General features: G+C 34.3%; 1 protein-coding gene and 2 non-coding genes across 3 annotated transcripts in view; all 3 read left to right on the forward strand.

The window, feature by feature from the left end:
- The first annotated feature begins 10,808 nt into the window (after nt 1–10,808).
- The window catches only part of LOC149964659 (uncharacterized), a 103,321-nt gene continuing 90,847 nt past the window's right edge, over nt 10,809–23,282 (forward strand). The window contains exons 1-2 of the mRNA XM_090167259.1: nt 10,809–10,873; nt 10,943–11,437. Of these exons, the coding sequence (XP_090023385.1) occupies nt 10,855–10,873; nt 10,943–11,437 (514 nt within the window). The 5' untranslated portion in view covers nt 10,809–10,854. The remainder of the gene's footprint in view (nt 10,874–10,942; nt 11,438–23,282) is intronic.
- Nucleotides 21,537–21,609, forward strand: TRNAK-CUU (transfer RNA lysine (anticodon CUU)). Its single transcript has one exon. It is a non-coding gene; the product is annotated as a tRNA-Lys (tRNA).
- On the forward strand, nt 22,485–22,557 carry TRNAK-CUU (transfer RNA lysine (anticodon CUU)). Its single transcript has one exon. It is a non-coding gene; the product is annotated as a tRNA-Lys (tRNA).

Raw genomic sequence — 23,282 nt, forward strand, 5'->3', positions numbered from 1 at the left:
AATTAGGGGTCAACGCTTTCGAAGGGATTTGTTCGTTATCAACGTATAGAGCCAGATAATTTAGGTCGAAATTTTCAAAATTATAAGGATTAGACTTAACGGAGCCCTTATACGCTTTGTTGGTGGCTAAACCAATAATGACTCTGTTGGGCATCGGACCTAAGAATATATTGTCAAAACTATCGTTCTGAATAGAACTAGCTAATGTTTTAACTTTAATTTCAGTACGAGTAAAGGGATATTTGGCATTGCTACGTAATAATCCTTGCTGATGGGCTAATAAAATTTTAGGCATAATTTTAACTTTACGTACAATTAGAGCAGCGTCTATAAATTCGACTTTATACGCGTCGACAGTGTCGCTAAAAAGGGTAAAATTATCGCTATTTCTAGTGAGTGAAACCTTAAGTTGTACGCCATTAATTAAATATTTGTTGAAATTAAAAATGTCACAAAAAATGTTCCCGTAAAGTTCAATTTCTTTTGATTCAGCAGCTAGAACCTGACGTTTTATGAATCCGGCGTTTGTTATCAGATCCATACTTCCAGCCGTGTCATCGTACCATCCAGATGTCGCAAGGTGAGTGTTTTTTGCATCGTACCCAAAGTTGAGCAAGGTTTCGATATAGGCCCTATAGGGGTAATTTGAGGCCGATGGTGAAACCGTCGTATCATTGAGTTTCACTTCGCATTGTTTGAATAGCGAATGCAGAGAATTGTTCACGAGCGAAACGTTAGACCCAGCATCCAAGTTGTCACCGTTGGTTTTGACGATTTTTACTTTACAATATATCATTGTCATTGCCAAATCTGTGTAAGAGTCTCCCGTACCCGGTACCACGAATTCGATGATAGAACTGCTGTCGATAGATGAAATTGGCTTACACCATACCGTTTGACCTTTTTCAACGCTGAGTTGAGTTGGTAGTTCGTTGAAAATATTTAATTCGCTTTTAAGTACTTCCATTTTTTTTTAGAGAGCAAAAATATCGCGAACCGTACGCGTGAACTTGCGGCGTTTAACTGAACTCTTTTTCTTTTTCTTCAATGGTTTCTTAGTAGTTTTTCTTCTCTTGCGACGACCCGAACCTTCTTGCGCTGCCATTTCGTCCACAGTTTCTGTCATTCGTTTATTGGCTGACGTTTTTAAGTCCTGACCTTGCAAGACGTCTCCGAGTACTTTCTTTCCTGTAGAAAGAGCCCTTTTTCCCACGTATTTGGCAGACTGTTTTAGGAATGGGAATACAAACCTAGCTAGCCCAGAAAAAAAGCTACCAATTCCGTGTCCTTTTTGTCCCGCAAACCCAGAGAAATAAGGTAAATCTACTCCGCCCCCCGCCTGATTTAAATAATATTGCATGTAGGGACAATTTCTATCAACGTACTGATAAGCCATTCTTTTTTTTTACTGAGCTCGTCGTAAATGTACTTTACACGTGACTGAACCAAACTGAAATGGCACGAATTCACCTAAACTAGTTCTTATATTAATGTCGATACAGTCAAAATAATTTCTACTCAGTTTAAGGTAATGCGGAGAATCGAAAGTTTTTGAAACGGTTGATCCATTGGGGGCGTTTTGGTCTACAACAATTGTTCGCAAAAGGGGGGCTAATGTATCCCCAACCATTTCATTTCCTACCAAATCGGAATACACGAACATAAGATCGGGGATGAATAAGTTTAATTGCATAGGGGAATCTGATCTGAATGCTACCTTAGGTGAAATATCAGTAACATTATCTCTAAATCCTAAAATTTTCCTCAACTTTGGCGTTAACTCGAGTTGATAATAATGTTTACTATAGGAAGTGTATTGTACGTGTCCACTTTCTAAACTATATTCAAATTTTCCTAATGAATCATTATCGAACTCTGAATTAGCGCTTTCCTTTAAATCAAGGTTCAAACTTTTAATACTTTCATTAAGTACTGCCAAAAGTTCATGAGGATTTTTGTAGTAGCCCTGAGGTATCTCGCGGAAGTCGTAGGTATATTTGTAATCTACTATGTGGGCTGGAGGTTTCGATAGTAATTCCTTAATTTCTATTCCACATCCCATTGGCTCGCTTACGTTATAAAAAGATAAAGGATAAATAATTTCTACCAGAGCAATTTCCCAATCTCCGCGTAAACTAATGGGTTTGGCCAACGTTGTAGAATACGAGGCTAGAGTATTTTCTGAATTATTCTTATTCTTATCTCTAGTATTACTAGGAAGAGTTATGTAAATCCCAGACGTCATCTTGATTAACCCAACTATTAAACGATGGAGGATATCCTAGCCAACTAACGTACAATTGTTTTACTCCGTTTTTAGTTCTCTGACGTAAAATCTTGTTTAACTTGAACGAACGAGGCGCACTGACCTTTTGAAGCTCTCGAAAATAGAACGTTCCTTTTATATCGGTTTCTGCCAAGTCTTTTATTTTATAAACGGGGGGATGTCTTTTAACTATAGCTACGACTTTAAATATTTCTTCGGTATAATTAGCTTCGAAACCCTTTTGAAATATCATTTTAGTTGTATTTATTCTAACCAAATCCCCTACTTGGAATTGCGGTTTCATTTTCAGTTTCTCGGCATAATATTTAGAGTAGATAGTATTGTACACACGTAATACGTTATTTTCCGAAACGTCATTAGGGGCCATTTTAATTGAGCTATGATAAGAGGAATTGTACGCTTCGACCAAGTCCTGTAAGATTTCCAAATATCTATTTGTGGAGTGATGGGTAAAATATCTATACATTTTTGTTTTTAACGTTCTATTAAACCTTTCTACGATAGAGGCTTTTATTTCGTCATTTTCGGTACTAAAAAATTTAACTTTATTCTTTTTGAAATATCCTTGTACTTCTTTATTCCTAAATTCCGTGCCCTTGTCCGATTGAAATTTATATGGAATTCCGTCTTTAAAAACAATTTTTATATTTTTCAAAACCTCTTTCCCCGATTTAGTTTTAAGAGGTAACCCCCACGCTTTTCTACTAAAACAGTCTATAATTGTTAAAATGTATTTGTATCCGTCATTATCTGCCTCTAACGAGCGCATATCGTTAATATCAGCCTGGTATTGTTCCCTTATATTACTAATTACTATTTTATTTCGTTGAAACTTTTTATATTTCGGCCTATGCATCGTAAAAGCGTCGATTCCTCTTAACCATTTTTCTACAGTTTCCCTACTTAAGCCGTGAGACTTTACGGACTGGAATAACCTTTCAGCGCCTCCGAAAGAAGCCGGATGCTTCGGGTTAAAATATATTTTTTCTAAAATAGCTTCGCCCATACTTTAGACTTTTGCGCGCGACTCCTTGTTTGTTTATAAGAGTGAAGAGAAGAGTCAGACGTGGAGGAGGAGTGATCTCGGTTAAGGCTACGAGTGGGGCGGGGCTTATCTGTCCTGCGCGCACGCCCACTTTGAGGAACCGGATACTCGCGCTTAACGGGAGAACGTCGTTGTCGGGTTCTCGGAGCTAGCGGGGAGGGAAAGCCTTGGATAGCCGGTGAAGAGTTAAATTGGGTTAAATTGGAAATAAACGCGAAATATCCAATAGGTTTTGGGTGGGTTTTAGGATTTAAATACGCTTTGGTAATTTCGCTAATATTGGAACCTTTAATAGGTCGACCGTTTATTACGAGCTCCCCGTTTTCATCCCACCGTATTCTTTCTGGTACAGTTTCCAACTGATAGACCATGCTTTGCGCTTTTTGGTAATATATCAAAGGCAAATCGTCTATCCAGTCCCTACTTAGCGAGTCGAATGCGGGGGCAATTTCGATTTCTTTAGGAGCCGAGGCTTGTTTACGTAGATTTCCGTGTGTCATTAAAGCTTGTTCGTATAAAATCCATTTCGAGGCGTCGTCTAAATCTTTCATATTTAATATTTGGTCCATCTTAACGTCTAATTCAGAGACTGTCAGAGCGAGGGGGTGCGGGAACGGGTCTGGCTTTAAAACGCCGCTAGGGACGAGAATCATTTTTCTGGCGTGTTTCATTGTTTACTACCAAATATAGAACCAAGAAGGGTTGAAACGACGGGTAGAAGAAACGAGAAAAATCCGCCCCCAGACTGAACTAACAATTTCTTTTTACTTTTCCAAGCTACCCGCTTACTAGCTAGTTTTCGAAGGGTATTTTTATGACGAGATAACCTGGTTTTTTGGGTATTTGATAGTTTTACGTTACCAATTAAAGTGTTATGAATACATTCACTGATAGCGTCTATGAGGGATTTGTCGGCTTTAGCTAAAATGGCTTTTCTTTGAACGGGTTTGCAACGACCGAGATATCGGAGAGCGTCTCTCTCGATACGTACTCTACGAGACATGATTCATAACTGATTGAAGTTACGAAATGTAAGTTCTATTTATTTATTTAGGGAGATAACCGTGGCACGTTTCTCCCGGTAAAATATTAGTCAAGACTCTTTGATCTTCGGGACAAGTTTGAGTTAAATTGAATACTAGGTAACCGTGAGGTCTCGAAGTCGCGTCTTCGTAAGCGTCAACTACAAAACGCCACTTATCAGGGAACATTTGTCTAGCGAGATAAGCCACTTGCTGACGGTCTCGGGGACTTTTCAATAAAATTATGTAATGCGAATTCAGGGATATGGATCTGCTATCTTTTGATTGATGGAATAAGTTCTGTGTAATAAAAATAACGCTTAGAGAACGGTGATGGGTGCCTTTCACGAATAAATCACCAATTTGACCTTTACTCTCGCTCATCTGGTCGTCGATAACTAATAATATAGGATCTTTTCCGTCATAATCAGATAAAACAGGCAATCCTTCTTTAAAAACTACCCTGTGCTTCATTTTATCGTATAGAGCTTGCCATTCTCCGTAATACCAATGTATTTCTTTGAAACCCGGAACAAACATTTCCTCTTCGTGATTAATTATAGATTCAATTAAATAGCTTTTGCCACTCTGACTCGGGCCTGCCGTTACGCAATTAAACGGATGAATAAATTGCATGGTTATCTCTCTTCGAGTACTAGCGTACAAATGAAAATGTAAATTAAAATTCGGTTAAATTTATGGGACTCTTCAGCGGAGGAAAAATATAATCGAATAACCTATTTCATCCCTTACCCCGTATAGGTTTGATATTCACATTAGAGTCGCAAGACTATATTTACTTTAGAGTCGTAAGACTGAAACCTATATTCACTTTAGAGTGGAGAGACTAATTTTTAGCGAGAATTAGCAATTAGATTCGCTTTATAGCCGTAGGGTACCGTAGTGAAGTCGTCCAGTAACCGTACCTTGTCTACGACGGGTCTATAGATTTTAGTACGGTCGACGGAAACGACCGTATGATCGGGTAGACGCAAAATCTGCCTCGGCTGTGGTACGGTTACTGGCTCGTTCGTTTCTCCGTCGACACCTATCAATCTTTTAAGCGTGTCCATATTAACCAAATCTTTAATGCCTTGATTTATACGGAACCCTTTGACTTTCATTTCGTAGGAGACTTTACCGGTCGTAGGGTTCAGTACTTTAAAGGCGTAATTTTTTGCGCCACCTGTTGCCAATTCTTGGATGTACGAGCCTTTTCCGTACTTTGCCAACTCATTGGTCATGTCTCCGAGATAATTTCCAGTCTCAATCTCTATTCCATCTCGTTCTTTTAGATAAATGCAACTGTCCGTATCATAATAATACGTAAGCTGGCCTAATCTCCTTAAATAAGAGTATAACTTGATCCTAGCCATTGCGGTCGTATAGGCTGCAATTACTACGTTCGTGTTTGGGTAAACAAGATCAATATCTTTCAAAAACGCCCACTTGATCACGCAATGCGTTTGACTTAATGGAATAACCGATTTAACTTCTATGTCGGGGTCTAAGAATAAATCGAAAAACTTTTTGGGATCGCTAATAATAGCCGATTGGTCTTTGCGAGGGTTTAAACCAAAACGACCCCAAAAAGAGTTAAGACAAAGCTTCGCGATGGTACGAAGTCCAGGGTTCTTTTTAATATTGGTAGGATCAAGTTTTACTCCTTCCTTTTCGTAATATTCGTCAACGTATTTCTTAATCTCTTCATCGGTCTCTATTCCCGCGGGTAAGCCGCTGGATTCCTGTTTGAGTTTAAGAAACGCGTTGACGTACTCGGAGAAAAGACCGCCCTCTTTCGATATCGGGTCGTATTTTACTACCTCGTATTCCCAAATTTCGTGAATAGAAATGACCTTGTAACCCATTTCGATTGCCAACTGTACCTCATCTGCAACCCAAGTACCAGTTATTTGTCGTTCTGAGTCTTCGTGGGGACAATCCTGCTGGTTTCGAGACTCACTACATTTTTGGCAGTTGGCAAACACTAGTTTCGATCCTATTCTTTGGGGTAAAACGGGATGGTAGAGAGATTGAGGCGGTAACATTGTGGCTTTTATTAATCCGTTTACGGTAGAAATGTCCGGGAAAGGAGCTTTTACATGTATTTTAGGGTGTCCCACTGGTAACTTGCAATACTTGTTACACCACGGATAGAGTGAACAAATATCAATGTATTTAATTTCCTCCCCCTCTTTACACTTGTGATGTAATTTCAAGGCTGACGTACGTCCTCCGAAAAAGGCTTCGCGGGGGCGGATTGGTTCTTTAATTTTAAATTTTAAATTTTCGGTAGAAAGATATGCGTCGATGACGGAGTTAGTACTCCGCTCAGCTTTGAAGGTACATTCCCATTTTTCATGGACAGTGTATCCCAATTGTTTCAAACGGTTAGTGGTAGCAATGGTTGACGCGTATCGCGAATTATGGGTCTGAGTGTGGTCGCCGTATAACGCTAAGTTTCTATTGATAGGAAAACACGTTTTACACCCGTGATAATAACAACCGTGATATTGAAAGACTTCGTTATCGAGAAGTCCGTCCACGTTAATGTTAAGAATTCTAGGTTCAAATCCATTAAAAGCAGACTGAATTTCCTTCCCTCGTAAGTGAGACATCCATTCAAGCCATTCGATCGCTCCAAAACTCTGGTTGCAGTTCATACGATAGCCGAAAGGGGGCACTACACCAATCGTATCGGGCTGTAAAAAGTGTTTCCTAAAGATAAAACTGCATACTCCCGCAATCGTTATCGCAGTTAAGAACGGGTCTATTTTGAATTTATCCATGAAAATAGAACGATATGATAAACAGCCTTGCAAAAGAATGTTTACGTCCTGGCGACAGTACCGGATTAAATCTTTTTTATAATCAAAATAATTAAAATTGGGGTCCGAATTTCCGCAAGCTTCGGACCGGGAATCGTTATACCACTGGATAAATTCATCGTAGGCCTTACCGCTTAAACGATTAGGGTCGTACGCCTCCATCGGAGGCATGTCATTATGTAGTACGTAATTGGTTTCGTTCGAACGGGCTGGATCAAATTCATGGTCTACGGTATTAAACAGTAAATGCGGGAAATGTCCCTTATTTAAATTATTATCTAAACCAAATGTGGAAACGAATTGAGAAAGGGCAAAGGGCATAAAATTTAAGGAATCTAAGAATTTTAATTTTTTATACTGTACATTCATGAATTTGGTCCCGTCTGTCAAGACTTTAGGGGTCCACTTTAAATCGACCATTTTACGTACTATAAATTGCGCGTCGTAACCTTTAGCGTTATGGGCAATACATATTATCTTATCAGCCACTCTGTTAAGCGTACGAAGATACTCTAGAAAGTCGCCGACGGGGTCTTTTGAGAGAAATATTTTCTCCCGAGGACCACTACCGCATTTAGCGCATGCGTACTGACTATCTTTTTCTTCGAAACAGAATTTACACGCTTTTTGCGAAACGCATAAAATTGGTTCGTGAATCAAAGCATTGGCGTCAGTACGATTTGTTTGTTTACATTCCAAGTCATAAAAAACAAAGACTTCCGTTTTTGGAGTACTTCTCTTGGTCAGTGGTGATTCTTCATTGTCGGAGTCGTGGACCCGTTTATTATTGCTATTTATTCGAGAACGAGTAGTTTTATCGGCAGAATCTTTACGGACGGTCTTTAAAGGTTGCATGTAACATAGATGACCTGCGGAGTTAAACTCACTACACGAAAGACAATAGGTCTCTCCACAAACGTGTACTGCCTTACGCTTAAACATACTGATAAATTTTCCGCAAAGATTACAAACGTAAATTTTATTACATAAGGGCTCGGGTCCTGATAAATGGTACTCGTAACAATTTTGATTAGGGAAAACTCTTAAACATGTTTGGCAAGTTATTTTATCTACCTCCTTCCTGCAATCTTGTTTTCTACAACAAGCGTGACAGAAAAGAATGCATTTATGCTCACTGAGATGATTAAAACCTACTAAACATTTTTCGCAAAAGTAATTAAACGCGAAAAGGGGTTTAGGGTTAGTAATTACGTTGAAATGTGTGTCAATATTTAGAAGATAAAGACGTTTGCGGAGAGGCCCTTCTAGTTCCCTCTCTTCTTTGACGTCGCCGAAAATAACTAAGGGTACGGGATCGCGTAATCGAAAAACGATAATACTGTATTCGGGCAAGATTTCTTGGAACCGAGTTAAAGCGTCCGGACCCGCGCATTCTTCGTCTGTTAATGCAGAATAAGCCAAAAGGGTCCTAGCTTCGCGGGTCTGTAATAGCATTTCAATATTTTTTCCTCTACACTGTCTTATAGTAGTATATTTTCTTTTAAGTTCTCCATCATTTTTATTTTCCATGTATTCTCTATGAGCTATGGCTACTACAAGAGCTCGTGCTAAACAAATTTTATCAGGGTTATTTATCGTTATGGTGCATTTTTTATAAAAAGAAAACTCTTTTTCAAGGGAAATCCCTAACCCAACTGATCTAATTCCGCCTTGCGGTAATCTGACTCGATTAAACGTAACCGTAACTATTCCTTCAAAAAAACTACCATCGTTCTCGGATCTATAGCTTTTTTCTTCGATATACATCATCAACCATTGCAAGTCTAATTGGTCCCGACGCCGGAAACTGACGTTAATTTGAAAGCCGTGGTTAGTGACGTTCACGAATGAAACCGAAACCATATCTGATGGCAAACAGTCCTCTAATAGGGTTTCCATCAATATATAAATACCATTTTCTATATTATTTTCTAACCGGACATTTAAAGTCCGTCCCATTAGTCCAAAATTTGGAAAATTTTGGATATTATTATTCAATATTTTAACAGAACCTGGTAAATTAGGAAAGGATGGAGGCGTTATTGGTGCGTCAACCAGCCCACCTCCAACTTGAGGAGGAGACGAAGTGGGGGCAGCCAAATTTGCGTTCTCGGGGTTCGCGTTTTTCTCAGCAGTCTGAGACGATGGAGGTGAATACTGCGGAGCTCGTGAGGGGCCAGCGACCGCTATAGGGTCATTATTACGCTGAGAGGAAATATTATGAGGGTGCCTGCTACTACTACTAGCCGTACGAGCAGCTAACAACGCTTTAGCTTCCTCGAACATTTCGGCTGCCCTTGCGGCTGCGGCTGCAAGTTCCTCCGCGTCCCGTCGGGCAACTTGTACGTTCTCAGCTAAGCGCTGAATGCTGTCCGTACTGGGGGACGACATGATAAAGTTATCTTCCAAAGATAAAGAGTGGCATGTGTCATCTGATTCTAGAAAGGGTGAGGGAGCATCCATAGGCGTATACGAGGGCGAAAAACGTACTTCGTCAGGTGGAATAGAACTAGGTCTTAAAAGGGGTGAAGGTAAATTAACGATAGGGGGCGAACAGATTTGATGGGTTAGTTGATATTCTCTAAGATAATCTCGTACCATTGTCATTTCTTTTAAACGTTCCAATTGCGAATCAGTTACTGTAGTTAAGGAAAGGGTAGGGTCTTGGGTATCAGTTAAATCTATTATTTCCATTTCTGGAGAATCGGGTAAAGTTACTATGGGTACTTCCAGGAGCTCGTTATCAGTTATATCAATCAATTCAGGGGAGTCGATTATAATCATTTCCGGGGTATCAACTAAATTAATTTCTGGGTATTGTACACCTTTCATTTTAATGCCAATTTACTTAAACCTTATACAAAAAATTACGATAAAAAAATCAAAATAAACTTACGTAGAGAGAGAGAGAGCTTCAAAAATCCTGGTACTAGACGCACAAAGAACAACAATAGAGTGACGTTCCCCCAGTTCAGACACCCCCCTTATATAGGGCCTAGGGGAAGATAGTAAGCTTATCTCTTATTCCCAAAGAACTTGTTCAGTTCTCGAGAAAATATTAGGGTTATGCTAAAATTTATACTTATTTACGCTAAATATTCCATTTAACTTCATTTCCGATATGGACACTGAAGTACAAACATCTGCCATAATCACCGTCCTGAAACAACCTTCTAAAATTATAGCCGTAGTGATTATTTTAATTACAATTTTCTTATTTGAGTTCATTTTGTGGTATTTTGAAAACGTTTCTACCGTAAAATTGTAACTTTTTTCACTGTAGTTCTCAAAATGGTATTAAAAGTATACTAATTTTATGTTAATTTCTATTAATTGTATTGTTTTCTAGGATATGATTGCATCACAACCTCTCGAGAGGAAACTACAATGGGTTTTTTTCTTCTTCCAAGTGGATTAATATGTGACGTCAATGGGAATAATTAGAGGCAGTTTCGAGCACGGGACGGTTTAATTTCGAGTGTCTAGAACTGTTATCTCAGAGTGACAGCCGATAGAATTTGAAGGTTATTTGAAGGTTATTTGAAGTTTAGATCACGTGATGAATTAATCTCAACAAGATAGGAACTGATTAATCACCCATGCGTCATTTCTCTCTGAGACGCTGAACTGAAAAGAAGTGCATCCGCTTTGCTCTCGACATCTACCGTAAACATGGAAAAACGATCTATTGGTAAGCATTATTTTATTAATACTATTACTATTTCAATAGACAAAGGCTTAACATTTTCATTTTCTATAGCCGAGACGCATACCGTATCCAAACGCCGGGGCAAAGAAAGACGTATCAACATAAAAATCACGTTAGGAGGATCAGTCTACATTTCTTTTGGTTTCGACGGATCAAAATTACAAGTTCTCTTCTTCAAAAAATCGAACGAAAATATTCTGTTCCTGACCTCCGAAGCTTTCACCAATCTACTCTCTCTTTGGGGAGAGCTTTTCGCCGCCGCTACGCAAACCGGAGCATCGTCTCTAACCCACAACATCATCGACTATCACGACAACAACGTATCCGTCGTCGCCACGATCAACAACATCAAATTGAACTCTGCCTACGGTCATGTTCTGGATCTGGGAGCTCGCGAAATCGGTGAGTTCCAAAAAAAAATTGATTTTATTCGGTTTCAAATAAATCTTTTAAACGAACATAAAAATGTTATCGAATGCATGTACTTAGCTATTGTTAAAAACCTTAAAAAAATTCACGAATTATTATATGGAAAACCTTTCGAGGGTTTATTTTTGTACCCAGATCAATTTAATTCGTACCATCAAGTAAAATCTTATTTTGGGTGTTTTAAATCACCCTCAGAAGTACTACAAGATTTTACTAATTTACTCGTAGATAATCAATTAACCTGTAAACTTAGCTACTTTAATTTGTTTTCATTGTGTAATGCACAAGATAACCATCTAATGGAATATCTGATAGTACCTACTAACATGTAAACCAAAGTTCTAAAATAAAAAAATTAAATGTAAATAACTTGTTTTTATTACCTAGAGATTAGAAATTAAGGGGTTCAGAAGCGATAAGCAAACGGGTAAAAAATCTAATCTCCAGATATCCGCGCGAGGAAAACAAATTCTGGAGAATGGGGATGGGGGAAAGCAACTGGTGATTAGAAGGGGTGAAAGCAATGGGGGAAAGGAGCTGGTGAACGAGAGATAAAGTATCCAGTGAATGGGGGTTGGGGGGAAAGCAACCCGTGAACGGGAGAATCTGGTGAATAGAAATTCTGGTGATTAGAAATTCTGGTGATTAGAAATTCTGGTGATTGAGAGAGAGGCGCGGGTGGGGGAGGAACGGGAGAGGCGCGGGTGAACGGCGGGAGCCAAGCTCTTTGTGTCTATTTGGTGATTGAGAATGAAATTCTCAATCACCAGATAGACACCCTTCTCTCTTGAAAACGTATTAAGAGTCCTTCAAAGTACTATAAAAGGATTTTATTTACGAACTTAATTCATATTTTCTTCAAACTTTCAATTCGCTTTTATTACTATTTAAATACGGTAAAATATAATTCTTATACACAAATATAGTCAGAAAGATACTATAAAACACTAAAATTAAAATTTAATTAAATTTGTGTGGATAAGATTTGTAAATATCATTTTGAAACTAATAACTTTCACGCTTTATTTAAGTCAAGCCAATAAAAACAATTACCTATATTTTAAATACGGTAAAATATAAATACATTTCCGATATGTAAATAGGTAGAATAACACTATTAAAAGTTCCTTTTTCTTCTTTTAATACGACAACACACAACTCTGATACGCAAATATATAAAGAAAAAAAAAATTACTCTACGTTCGATACGTTAAAATACATTTCCGATACACAAATATAGATAAAGAAATACTATAAAATGTAAAAAGGTAGAAAAATACTACACATTAACCATTATGAATTTAAGCTTACAACATCCTTCACGTATAGAGCATAACATATATGTTCAGAGTTAACTTGTTTCCTCGTTATCTTTATCGCATGTGTTTTAAATAGCGTATGGAATAAGTTAAGAATGTACTGAAATGGTGTATGTTTAAACCTCGTAGAATAAAGAGTAAAACATATGTTCAGAGTCGGCTTGATTACTAAAGCGAATAACACAGAGACGTTTCCGGTGTAGTCACGTAGGAAGAAAAATACTACAACACTCTCTATACTCTACATTCAACACGTTAAAATATACTTCCGAAATGCCAATATAGGTAGTAAAATACTACAAAATCTCTATACTTTACCTTCAATACGTTAAATTACATTCCAATATGTAAATATAGGAGGAAAAATACTACAAAAGCCTCTTTTCTTGGCGTTCAATATGTTAAAATAGATTTCTGAAATGCAAATGTAGGTAGTAAATACTACAAAATCTCTATACTCTACCTTCAATACGTTAAATTACATACCAATATGTAAATATAGGTAGTAAATACTACAAAAGCCTCTTTTCTTGGCGTTCAATATGTTAAAATAGATTTCTGAAATGCAAATATAGGTAGTAAATACTACAAAAGCCTCTTTTCTTGGCGTTCAATATGTTAAAATAGATTTCTGAAATGCAAATATAGGTAGTAATTACTACAATTTAAAAAACGTTGGTAAAAAGAATATCATTTTAACTTATTTAATTGTGTTTTTTACCCAACCAAGCATTTATTTGAATAAAAGTGGTATTTATTTAAATAACCAATAGTTAAATAAAAATTGTTAAATGTTTAAATAATCGAAAGTGAACAAGCCTATTTTTTAAATAAAACAAACAGACTTTAGAGTTGATAAGATTTGTAAATATCATTTGAAACTAATAATTTTCACGCTTTATTTAAGTCAAGCAATTACATTTGTAAATATTGTAAATATTTTTAGGTAATAAAGAAATTAAGAAATGTTTTAATTAAAATATCTTTCATTTTCTACTACATTTTTAAAAATGAAAGAAGTTTAACAATATAATTATTCTAATATAATTTCAAAATCAGGTATTATTTAAAGTACAAATGCATAATTTAGTGAAGCAATTCTTATTTAAATACTTTTATTTAATTAATTTGTGTATCTGAAATGTATTTATTGAAAAATAAGTGGGTTTTACTATTTATCACGGTTTTATATATATATATATATATATATATATATATATATATATATTGGAATTGTTACAAAAGGTTCTTTTAAACGTAACTTAGTACATTAATTTATTTTGGAAGTTCAAAACGTATTAAGAGCCCTTCAGAGTACTATAAAAGGATTTCATTTACAAACTAAATTAATATTTTCTTCAAACTTTCAATTCGTTATAATTCGAATTTAAATGAAAACATCATGGATTATAGGTGCGTAATCTACTATTAGACCGAACGGATTAAAAAATACTTAAAGTAAGTGGTTTTACTGATAAACTAAAGGAATTTAACTTTAAAGGGTATCTTAGATTATTGTTTTTAATATTATTCAAATTCAAAACGTATAAAGAGTCCTTCAAAGTAATTTAAAAGAATTTTATTTACGAACTAAATCCATATTTTGAAGTTAGTTTGTATGAAATACTTACTAATACCTGAAAAATGGACTTTAGAGTTGGTAAGATTTGTAAATATCATTTGAAACTAATAATTTTCACGCTTTATTTAAGTCAAGCAATTACATTTTTAAAAATGAAAGAAGTTAAACAATATAAAAATTTGTAAATATTGTAAATATTTTTAGGTAATAAAGAAATTAAGAAATGTTTTAATTTAAATATCTTTCATTTTCTACTACATTTTTAAAAATGAAAGAAGTTTAACAATATAATTATTCTAATATAATTTCAAAAGCAGGTATTATTTAAAGTACAAATGCATAATTTAGTGAAGCAATTCTTATTTAAATACTTTTATTTAATTAATTTGTGTATCTGAAATGTATTAATTGAAAAATAAGTGGGTTTTACTATTTATCACGGTTTTTTATATATATACATATATATTGGAATTGTTACAAAAGGTTCTTTTAAACGTAACTTAGTACATTAATTTATTTTGGAAGTTCAAAACGTATTAAGAGCCCTTCAGAGTACTATAAAAGGATTTCATTTACAAACTAAATTAATATTTTCTTCAAACTTTCAATTCGTTATAATTTGAATTTAAATGAAAACATCATGGATTATAGGTGCGTAATCTACTATTAGACCGAACTAATTAAAAAAATACTTAAAGTAAGTGGTTTTACTGATAAACTCTAAAGGAATTTTGGAATTTTCTAGAATAGCAAAGTAAAACTAAGACGTAAACCAAGTTTAAAACGAAACTAATAACTGGGAGAAAGGTTGAAGTAAGTAATTTTTTTTGATTTTTCGTTTTTTTAATTTTTGAGTTCCCTATATTATTATAAACTAAATTAAATATAATTTATGAAAATTTGTGATAAAAGATCTGCTCCTTCGTGTTTTACATATATTTAAAAACTCGAGATTTTAATGAATTGTTTTCAAAGCATGAAAAAAATAGCAGATCCTTTGATTTTAATTGTAGTTAGTAGTTACTTAAAAAAAGTCGCTAGCTGACTTGGAGCTGGTGTAGTTAAATTTTAAAAATGTGTATTTTAAATTTTGTTTGTAAAAGGTTTTTTTGAAAAAGTTTAGTATTATAGTTTAAATTTATTAAATAAAATAAAATATAAATTATACATTTGGTTTAGTATTTTACTATTGCAAGTAAAATTAATAGTAATTTCAATTACTTTTTTAGTTTTTTTTTGACAAATATGCAAACTATTTAGTTATTTCAAAAACAAATACGTCGAATTATTTGGTATTCGAAATACTATTGGTTAGTTTTTATATCTTTAATTTTATTTTTCAGAACAATTTCTCTTTGTCTAGCTTCTTCTAACTTTAATTTAGATGGCCTTAAAGCCAAGTATTTAACAAATTTTGTAACCATGTAGATGGAGCTTTAAACAATTTTTCTGTCATGTAGTCAAGGAAATGTTCAAATATACGTGTATTTGGTCATTTTGATGGTCAAATAGCCCAGTATGGAACTGCGAGATGATAGTCAGACATTGAGACGCGGGTGGCGCCCGTGCCCCAGCGTCCGCGCCAGCCCCGTCGGTGCCCCATTTCACATTTCAGACGTCGACGGAGGCTCGGGGCACCATCAGGGCGAGGGCGCGGACGCTGGGGCACGGGCGCCACCCGCGTCTCAATGTCTGACTATCATCTCGCAGTTCCATACTGGGCTATTTGACCATCAAAATGACCAAATACACGTATATTTGAACATTTCCTTGACTACATGACAGAAAAATTGTTTAAAGCTCCATCTACTTGGTTACAAAATTTGTTAAATACTTGGCTTTAAGGCCATCTAAATTAAAGTTAGAAGAAGCTAGACAAAGAGAAATTGTTCTGAAAAATAAAATTAAAGATATAAAAACTAACCAATAGTATTTCGAATACCAAATAATTCGACGTATTTGTTTTTGAAATAACTAAATAGTTTGCATATTTGTCAAAAAAAAACTAAAAAAGTAATTGAAATTACTATTAATTTTACTTGCAATAGTAAAATACTAAACCAAATGTATAATTTATATTTTATTTTATTTAATAAATTTAAACTATAATACTAAACTTTTTCAAAAAAACCTTTTACAAACAAAATTTAAAATACACATTTTTAAAATTTAACTACACCAGCTCCAAGTCAGCTAGCGACTTTTTTTAAGTAACTACTAACTACAATTAAAATCAAAGGATCTGCTATTTTTTTCATGCTTTGAAAACAATTCATTAAAATCTCGAGTTTTTAAATATATGTAAAACACGAAGGAGCAGATCTTTTATCACAAATTTTCATAAATTATATTTAATTTAGTTTATAATAATATAGGGAACTCAAAAATTAAAAAACGAAAAATCAAAAAAAATTACTTACTTCAACCTTTCTCCCAGTTATTAGTTTCGTTTTAAACTTGGTTTACGTTTTAATTTTACTTTGCTATTCTAGAAAATTCCAAAATTCCTTTAGAGTTTATCAGTAAAACCACTTACTTTAAGTATTTTTTTAATTAGTTCGGTCTAATAGTAGATTACGCACCTATAATCCATGATGTTTTCATTTAAATTCAAATTATAACGAATTGAAAGTTTGAAGAAAATATTAATTTAGTTTGTAAATGAAATCCTTTTATAGTACTCTGAAGGGCTCTTAATACGTTTTGAACTTCCAAAATAAATTAATGTACTAAGTTACGTTTAAAAGAACCTTTTGTAACAATTCCAATATATATGTATATATATAAAAAACCGTGATAAATAGTAAAACCCACTTATTTTTCAATTAATACATTTCAGATACACAAATTAATTAAATAAAAGTATTTAAATAAGAATTGCTTCACTAAATTATGCATTTGTACTTTAAATAATACCTGATTTTGAAATTATATTAGAATAATTATATTGTTAAACTTCTTTCATTTTTAAAAATGTAGTAGAAAATGAAAGATATTTAAATTAAAACATTTCTTAATTTCTTTATTACCTAAAAATATTTACAATATTTACAAATTTTTATATTGTTTAACTTCTTTCATTTTTAAAAATGTAATTGCTTGACTTAAATAAAGCGTGAAAATTATTAGTTTCAAATGATATTTACAAATCTTATCAACTCTAAAGTCCATTTTTCAGGTATTAGTAAGTATTTCATACAAACTAACTTCAAAATATGGATTTAGTTCGTAAATAAAATTCTTTTAAATTACTTTGAAGGACTCTTTATACGTTTTGAATTTGAATAATATTAAAAACAATAATCTAAGATACCCTTTAAAGTTAAATTCCTTTAGTTTATCAGTAAAACCACTTACTTTAAGTATTTTTTAATCCGTTCGGTCTAATAGTAGATTACGCACCTATAATCCATGATGTTTTCATTTAAATTCGAATTATAACGAATTGAAAGTTTGAAGAAAATATTAATTTAGTTTGTAAATGAAATCCTTTTATAGTACTCTGAAGGGCTCTTAATACGTTTTGAACTTCCAAAATAAATTAATGTACTAAGTTACGTTTAAAAGAACCTTTTGTAACAATTCCAATATATATATATATATATATATATATATATATAACCGTGATAAATAGTAAAACCCACTTATTTTTCAATAAATACATTTCAGATACACAAATTAATTAAATAAAAGTATTTAAATAAGAATTGCTTCACTAAATTATGCATTTGTACTTTAAATAATACCTGATTTTGAAATTATATTAGAATAATTATATTGTTAAACTTCTTTCATTTTTAAAAATGTAGTAGAAAATGAAAGATATTTTAATTAAAACATTTCTTAATTTCTTTATTACCTAAAAATATTTACAATATTTACAAATGTAATTGCTTGACTTAAATAAAGCGTGAAAATTATTAGTTTCAAATGATATTTACAAATCTTATCAACTCTAAAGTCTGTTTGTTTTATTTAAAAAATAGGCTTGTTCACTTTCGATTATTTAAACATTTAACAATTTTTATTTAACTATTGGTTATTTAAATAAATACCACTTTTATTCAAATAAATGCTTGGTTGGGTAAAAAACACAATTAAATAAGTTAAAATGATATTCTTTTTACCAACGTTTTTTAAATTGTAGTAATTACTACCTATATTTGCATTTCAGAAATCTATTTTAACATATTGAACGCCAAGAAAAGAGGCTTTTGTAGTATTTACTACCTATATTTGCATTTCAGAAATCTATTTTAACATATTGAACGCCAAGAAAAGAGGCTTTTGTAGTATTTACTACCTATATTTACATATTGGTATGTAATTTAACGTATTGAAGGTAGAGTATAGAGATTTTGTAGTATTTACTACCTACATTTGCATTTCAGAAATCTATTTTAACATATTGAACGCCAAGAAAAGAGGCTTTTGTAGTATTTTTCCTCCTATATTTACATATTGGAATGTAATTTAACGTATTGAAGGTAAAGTATAGAGATTTTGTAGTATTTTACTACCTATATTGGCATTTCGGAAGTATATTTTAACGTGTTGAATGTAGAGTATAGAGAGTGTTGTAGTATTTTTCTTCCTACGTGACTACACCGGAAACGTCTCTGTGTTATTCGCTTTAGTAATCAAGCCGACTCTGAACATATGTTTTACTCTTTATTCTACGAGGTTTAAACATACACCATTTCAGTACATTCTTAACTTATTCCATACGCTATTTAAAACACATGCGATAAAGATAACGAGGAAACAAGTTAACTCTGAACATATATGTTATGCTCTATACGTGAAGGATGTTGTAAGCTTAAATTCATAATGGTTAATGTGTAGTATTTTTCTACCTTTTTACATTTTATAGTATTTCTTTATCTATATTTGTGTATCGGAAATGTATTTTAACGTATCGAACGTAGAGTAATTTTTTTTTCTTTATATATTTGCGTATCAGAGTTGTGTGTTGTCGTATTAAAAGAAGAAAAAGGAACTTTTAATAGTGTTATTCTACCTATTTACATATCGGAAATGTATTTATATTTTACCGTATTTAAAATATAGGTAATTGTTTTTATTGGCTTGACTTAAATAAAGCGTGAAAGTTATTAGTTTCAAAATGATATTTACAAATCTTATCCACACAAATTTAATTTAATTTTAATTTTAGTGTTTTATAGTATCTTTCTGACTATATTTGTGTATAAGAATTATATTTTACCGTATTTAAATTGTAATAAAAGCGAATTGAAAGTTTGAAGAAAATATGAATTAAGTTCGTAAATAAAATCCTTTTATAGTACTTTGAAGGACTCTTAATACGTTTTCAACTTGAATAAAATTAAAAACAATAATCTAAGATACCCTTTAAAGTTAAATTCCTTTAGAGTTTAACAGTAAAACCACTTTAAGTATTTTTTCAATCCTTATACCTATATTTACATATTGGAATTGTTACAAAAGGTTCTTTTAAACGTAACTTAGTACACTAATTAAGTATTTTTAATTTACCGTAATTAAAATATAGGTAAGTGGTTTTTATCTTATTTTATACCTACGGAAGCGATAAATAAATTAAAGCAATAAATTTTTGGAGTTTGGAGATGGGTGGGAAAAAAAAAAATAAGGCTCTTCGTTTTTCCAACTGCTTTTCTGATGTACCCAAAAATGGACCAAAATAGAACAAAAGTACCCTTAAAACGACCAAAGTCACCATTTTCGGCCCTATGTACCCCATTTCGGACCAAAAGTACCCCAAACTGGACCTATTAGCTTTATTGTAATGTTAAACTCCCATAGAGATTCCCCTAAAAGAAAAAAACTTGCGGTCCAATTTTGGGTACATGAATTATTTCGGAGAGGGAATCCATGTTTTAAATTCAAATTAGCCGCGCGCCCGGGCAATCCGCGCCTCCCAGGTAATCCACGCCTCCCAGGTAATCCACGCACGCGCGCGCTATCTTCCTGCCTAGGTTATCAAGTATCATACAACTTACATAATTTCTACTTATTTCGTACGATAAAACGCGATCGAGATATACGTTTTAAGAAATACTCGTGAGATTGGTTCAAGTGTCAAGCATACTACAATGATATTAAAATGAAGTTTAAAAATATTTCCATTCTACTTTAACAACGAATATTCCATGACGTCAAAACACTTCAATTCAAATTAACCGCGTCCCCCGGGGTAATCTGCGCACGCGTCGCCTAGGTTATCAATTTTTACATCATTTCAACTTATTCCGTACGATAAAACTTGATAAGATATACGTTCAAGTATCTTTCGAGATAAGCGTAGATAAATGAACAAGTTGGCCTGGACACAATATGTTGATATACGGGAAAACAAATCGTCGCGAGAAATACCCTAAATACATTGACTTTTCGACGATTTTACCCCCATTTCACCCCTTAAATCCCGGACCCCGATCCCGAACCTGACCCCGTCCCCGGGATCGGAGCCTCGCCCTCACTTTCCTTCTACTTTCGTGACCTTGAAAAAAAGCGGAAGTTATTTATTTCCAAATCCAAATATTGAACTACTTACATCTGTTCGTCAGGCGTTGTTTTAAATGACTTATAGTCAGAGTCCTTTTCGTTGTTACTCGTAGCCCATACTGGAATTTAAATAAAAAATGTTGTATAAAAATCTTTTAATTTTTTTTCTATTGCATAGAAACTGTTTTTCATGTTTTAAAAAAAATGAATAGAAACTGACTTTCTTGGGTGGTCTGATAATTAAAACCGCACTTAAAGGCCAACCAATGACGGTTTCCCACGGGAAATTTTGTGTGCTGCATTAAGACCTTAGCCAGTTCTTACGTCGTTATAAAACCTTGTTCAGTTTGGGCTCTCCGAGTGCCCCATACTGACGGCAAATTTCACGCGGTAGTTATATCTCCACAGCCCGATGATCGTCAGAGTCTCCACCCTCATAAAATCCTCTAATTTATGCTTCCAAGACGCTGGATAACTAATGGACGCCTCAATTCCTAGTCAGCGCCAGTTGCCAAGGTGGAAACTTTCAATCATAATGACGTTTCTTTTTTAACATATGAATAAAAAGGGCTTTTAATATATTAACAGAAGAAAATGAATAAAAAGAAATTATCCGCAATTTTCAAGAAGATGAGCGCTGGAAGAGCCAGGATAGCTTAGTCGGTAAAGCTTGAGGGTTTTAACCTAAAGAGCCTCTGTTGAAGCCACAGTTTAAGAGGGAAGCCTGTTTGAAGAAAACTAAAATTTTTAAATTTCGTTCTCGGTTTTATTGAATGTTGTGACGTTACGATTTTGCCCGCTGAGGGTCGCCCGTGTAGCTCAGTCGGTAGAGCGTTAGGCTCTTAACCTAACGGTCCTGGGTTGGAGCCTCAGTTCGGGTGCTTAACCTTTTGCGGGAAGTTAAGAAACGTTCGACGGATGTGGTTTGCGATAAATTCGTGACCTTGAAGAAAAGCGGAAGTTATTTATTTCCAAATCCAAATATTGAACTACTTACGTCTGTTCGTCAGGCGTTGTTTTAAATGACTTATAGTCAGAGTCCTTTTCGTTGTTACTCGTTGCCCATACTGGAATTTAAATAAAAAATGTTGTATAAAAATCTTTTAATTTTTTTTCTATTGCATAGAAACTGTTTTTCATGTTTTCAAAAAAATGAATCGAAACTGACTTTCTTGGGTGGTCTGATAATTAAAACCGCACTTAAAGGCCAACCAATGACGGTTTCCCACGGGAAAATTTGTGTGCTGCATTAAGACCTTAGCCAGTTCTTACGTCGTTATAAAACCTTGTTCAGTTTGGGCTCTCCGAGTGCCCCATACTGACGGCAAAATTCACGCGGTAGTTATATCTCCACAGCCCGATGATCGTCAGAGTCTCCACCCTCATAAAATCCTCTAATTTATGCTTCCAAGACGCTGGATAACTAATGGACGCCTCAATTCCTAGTCAGCGCCAGTTGCCAAGGTGGAAACTTTCAATCATAATGACGTCTCTTTTTTAACATATGAATAAAAAGGGCTTTTAATATATTAACAGAAGAAAATGAATAAAAAGAAATTATCCGCAATTCTCAAGAAGATGAGCGCTGGAAGAGCCAGGATAGCTTAGTCGGTAAAGCTTGAGGGTTTTAACCTAAAGAGTCTCTGTTGAAGCCACAGTTTAAGAGGGAAGCCTGTTTGAAGAAAACTAAAATTTTTAAATTTCGTTGTCGGTTTTATTGAATGTTGTGACGTTACGATTTTGCCCGCTGAGGGTCGCCCGTGTAGCTCAGTCGGTAGAGCGTTAGGCTCTTAACCTAACGGTCCTGGGTTCGAGCCCCAGTTCGGGTGCTTAACCTTTTGCGGGAAGTTAAGAAACGTTCGACGGATGTGGTTTGCGATAAATTCGTGACCTTGAAAAAAAGCGGAAGTTATTTATTTCCAAATCCAAATATTGAACTACTTACATCTGTTCGTCAGGCGTTGTTTTAAATGACTTATAGTCAGAGTCCTTTTCGTTGTTACTCGTAGCCCATACTGGAATTTAAATAAAAAATGTTGTATAAAAATCTTTTAATTTTTTTTCTATTGCATAGAAACTGTTTTTCATGTTTTAAAAAAAATGAATAGAAACTGACTTTCTTGGGTGGTCTGATAATTAAAACCGCACTTAAAGGCCAACCAATGACGGTTTCCCACGGGAAATTTTGTGTGCTGCATTAAGACCTTAGCCAGTTCTTACGTCGTTATAAAACCTTGTTCAGTTTGGGCTCTCCGAGTGCCCCATACTGACGGCAAATTTCACGCGGTAGTTATATCTCCACAGCCCGATGATCGTCAGAGTCTCCACCCTCATAAAATCCTCTAATTTATGCTTCCAAGACGCTGGATAACTAATGGACGCCTCAATTCCTAGTCAGCGCCAGTTGCCAAGGTGGAAACTTTCAATCATAATGACGTTTCTTTTTTAACATATGAATAAAAAGGGCTTTTAATATATTAACAGAAGAAAATGAATAAAAAGAAATTATCCGCAATTTTCAAGAAGATGAGCGCTGGAAGAGCCAGGATAGCTT

This window comes from Leiobunum rupestre, chromosome 1 (genome assembly GCF_980474605.1).
Source record: "Leiobunum rupestre chromosome 1, qqLeiRupe1.1.hap1, whole genome shotgun sequence".
Taxonomy (NCBI): Eukaryota; Metazoa; Arthropoda; class Arachnida; order Opiliones; family Sclerosomatidae; genus Leiobunum; species Leiobunum rupestre.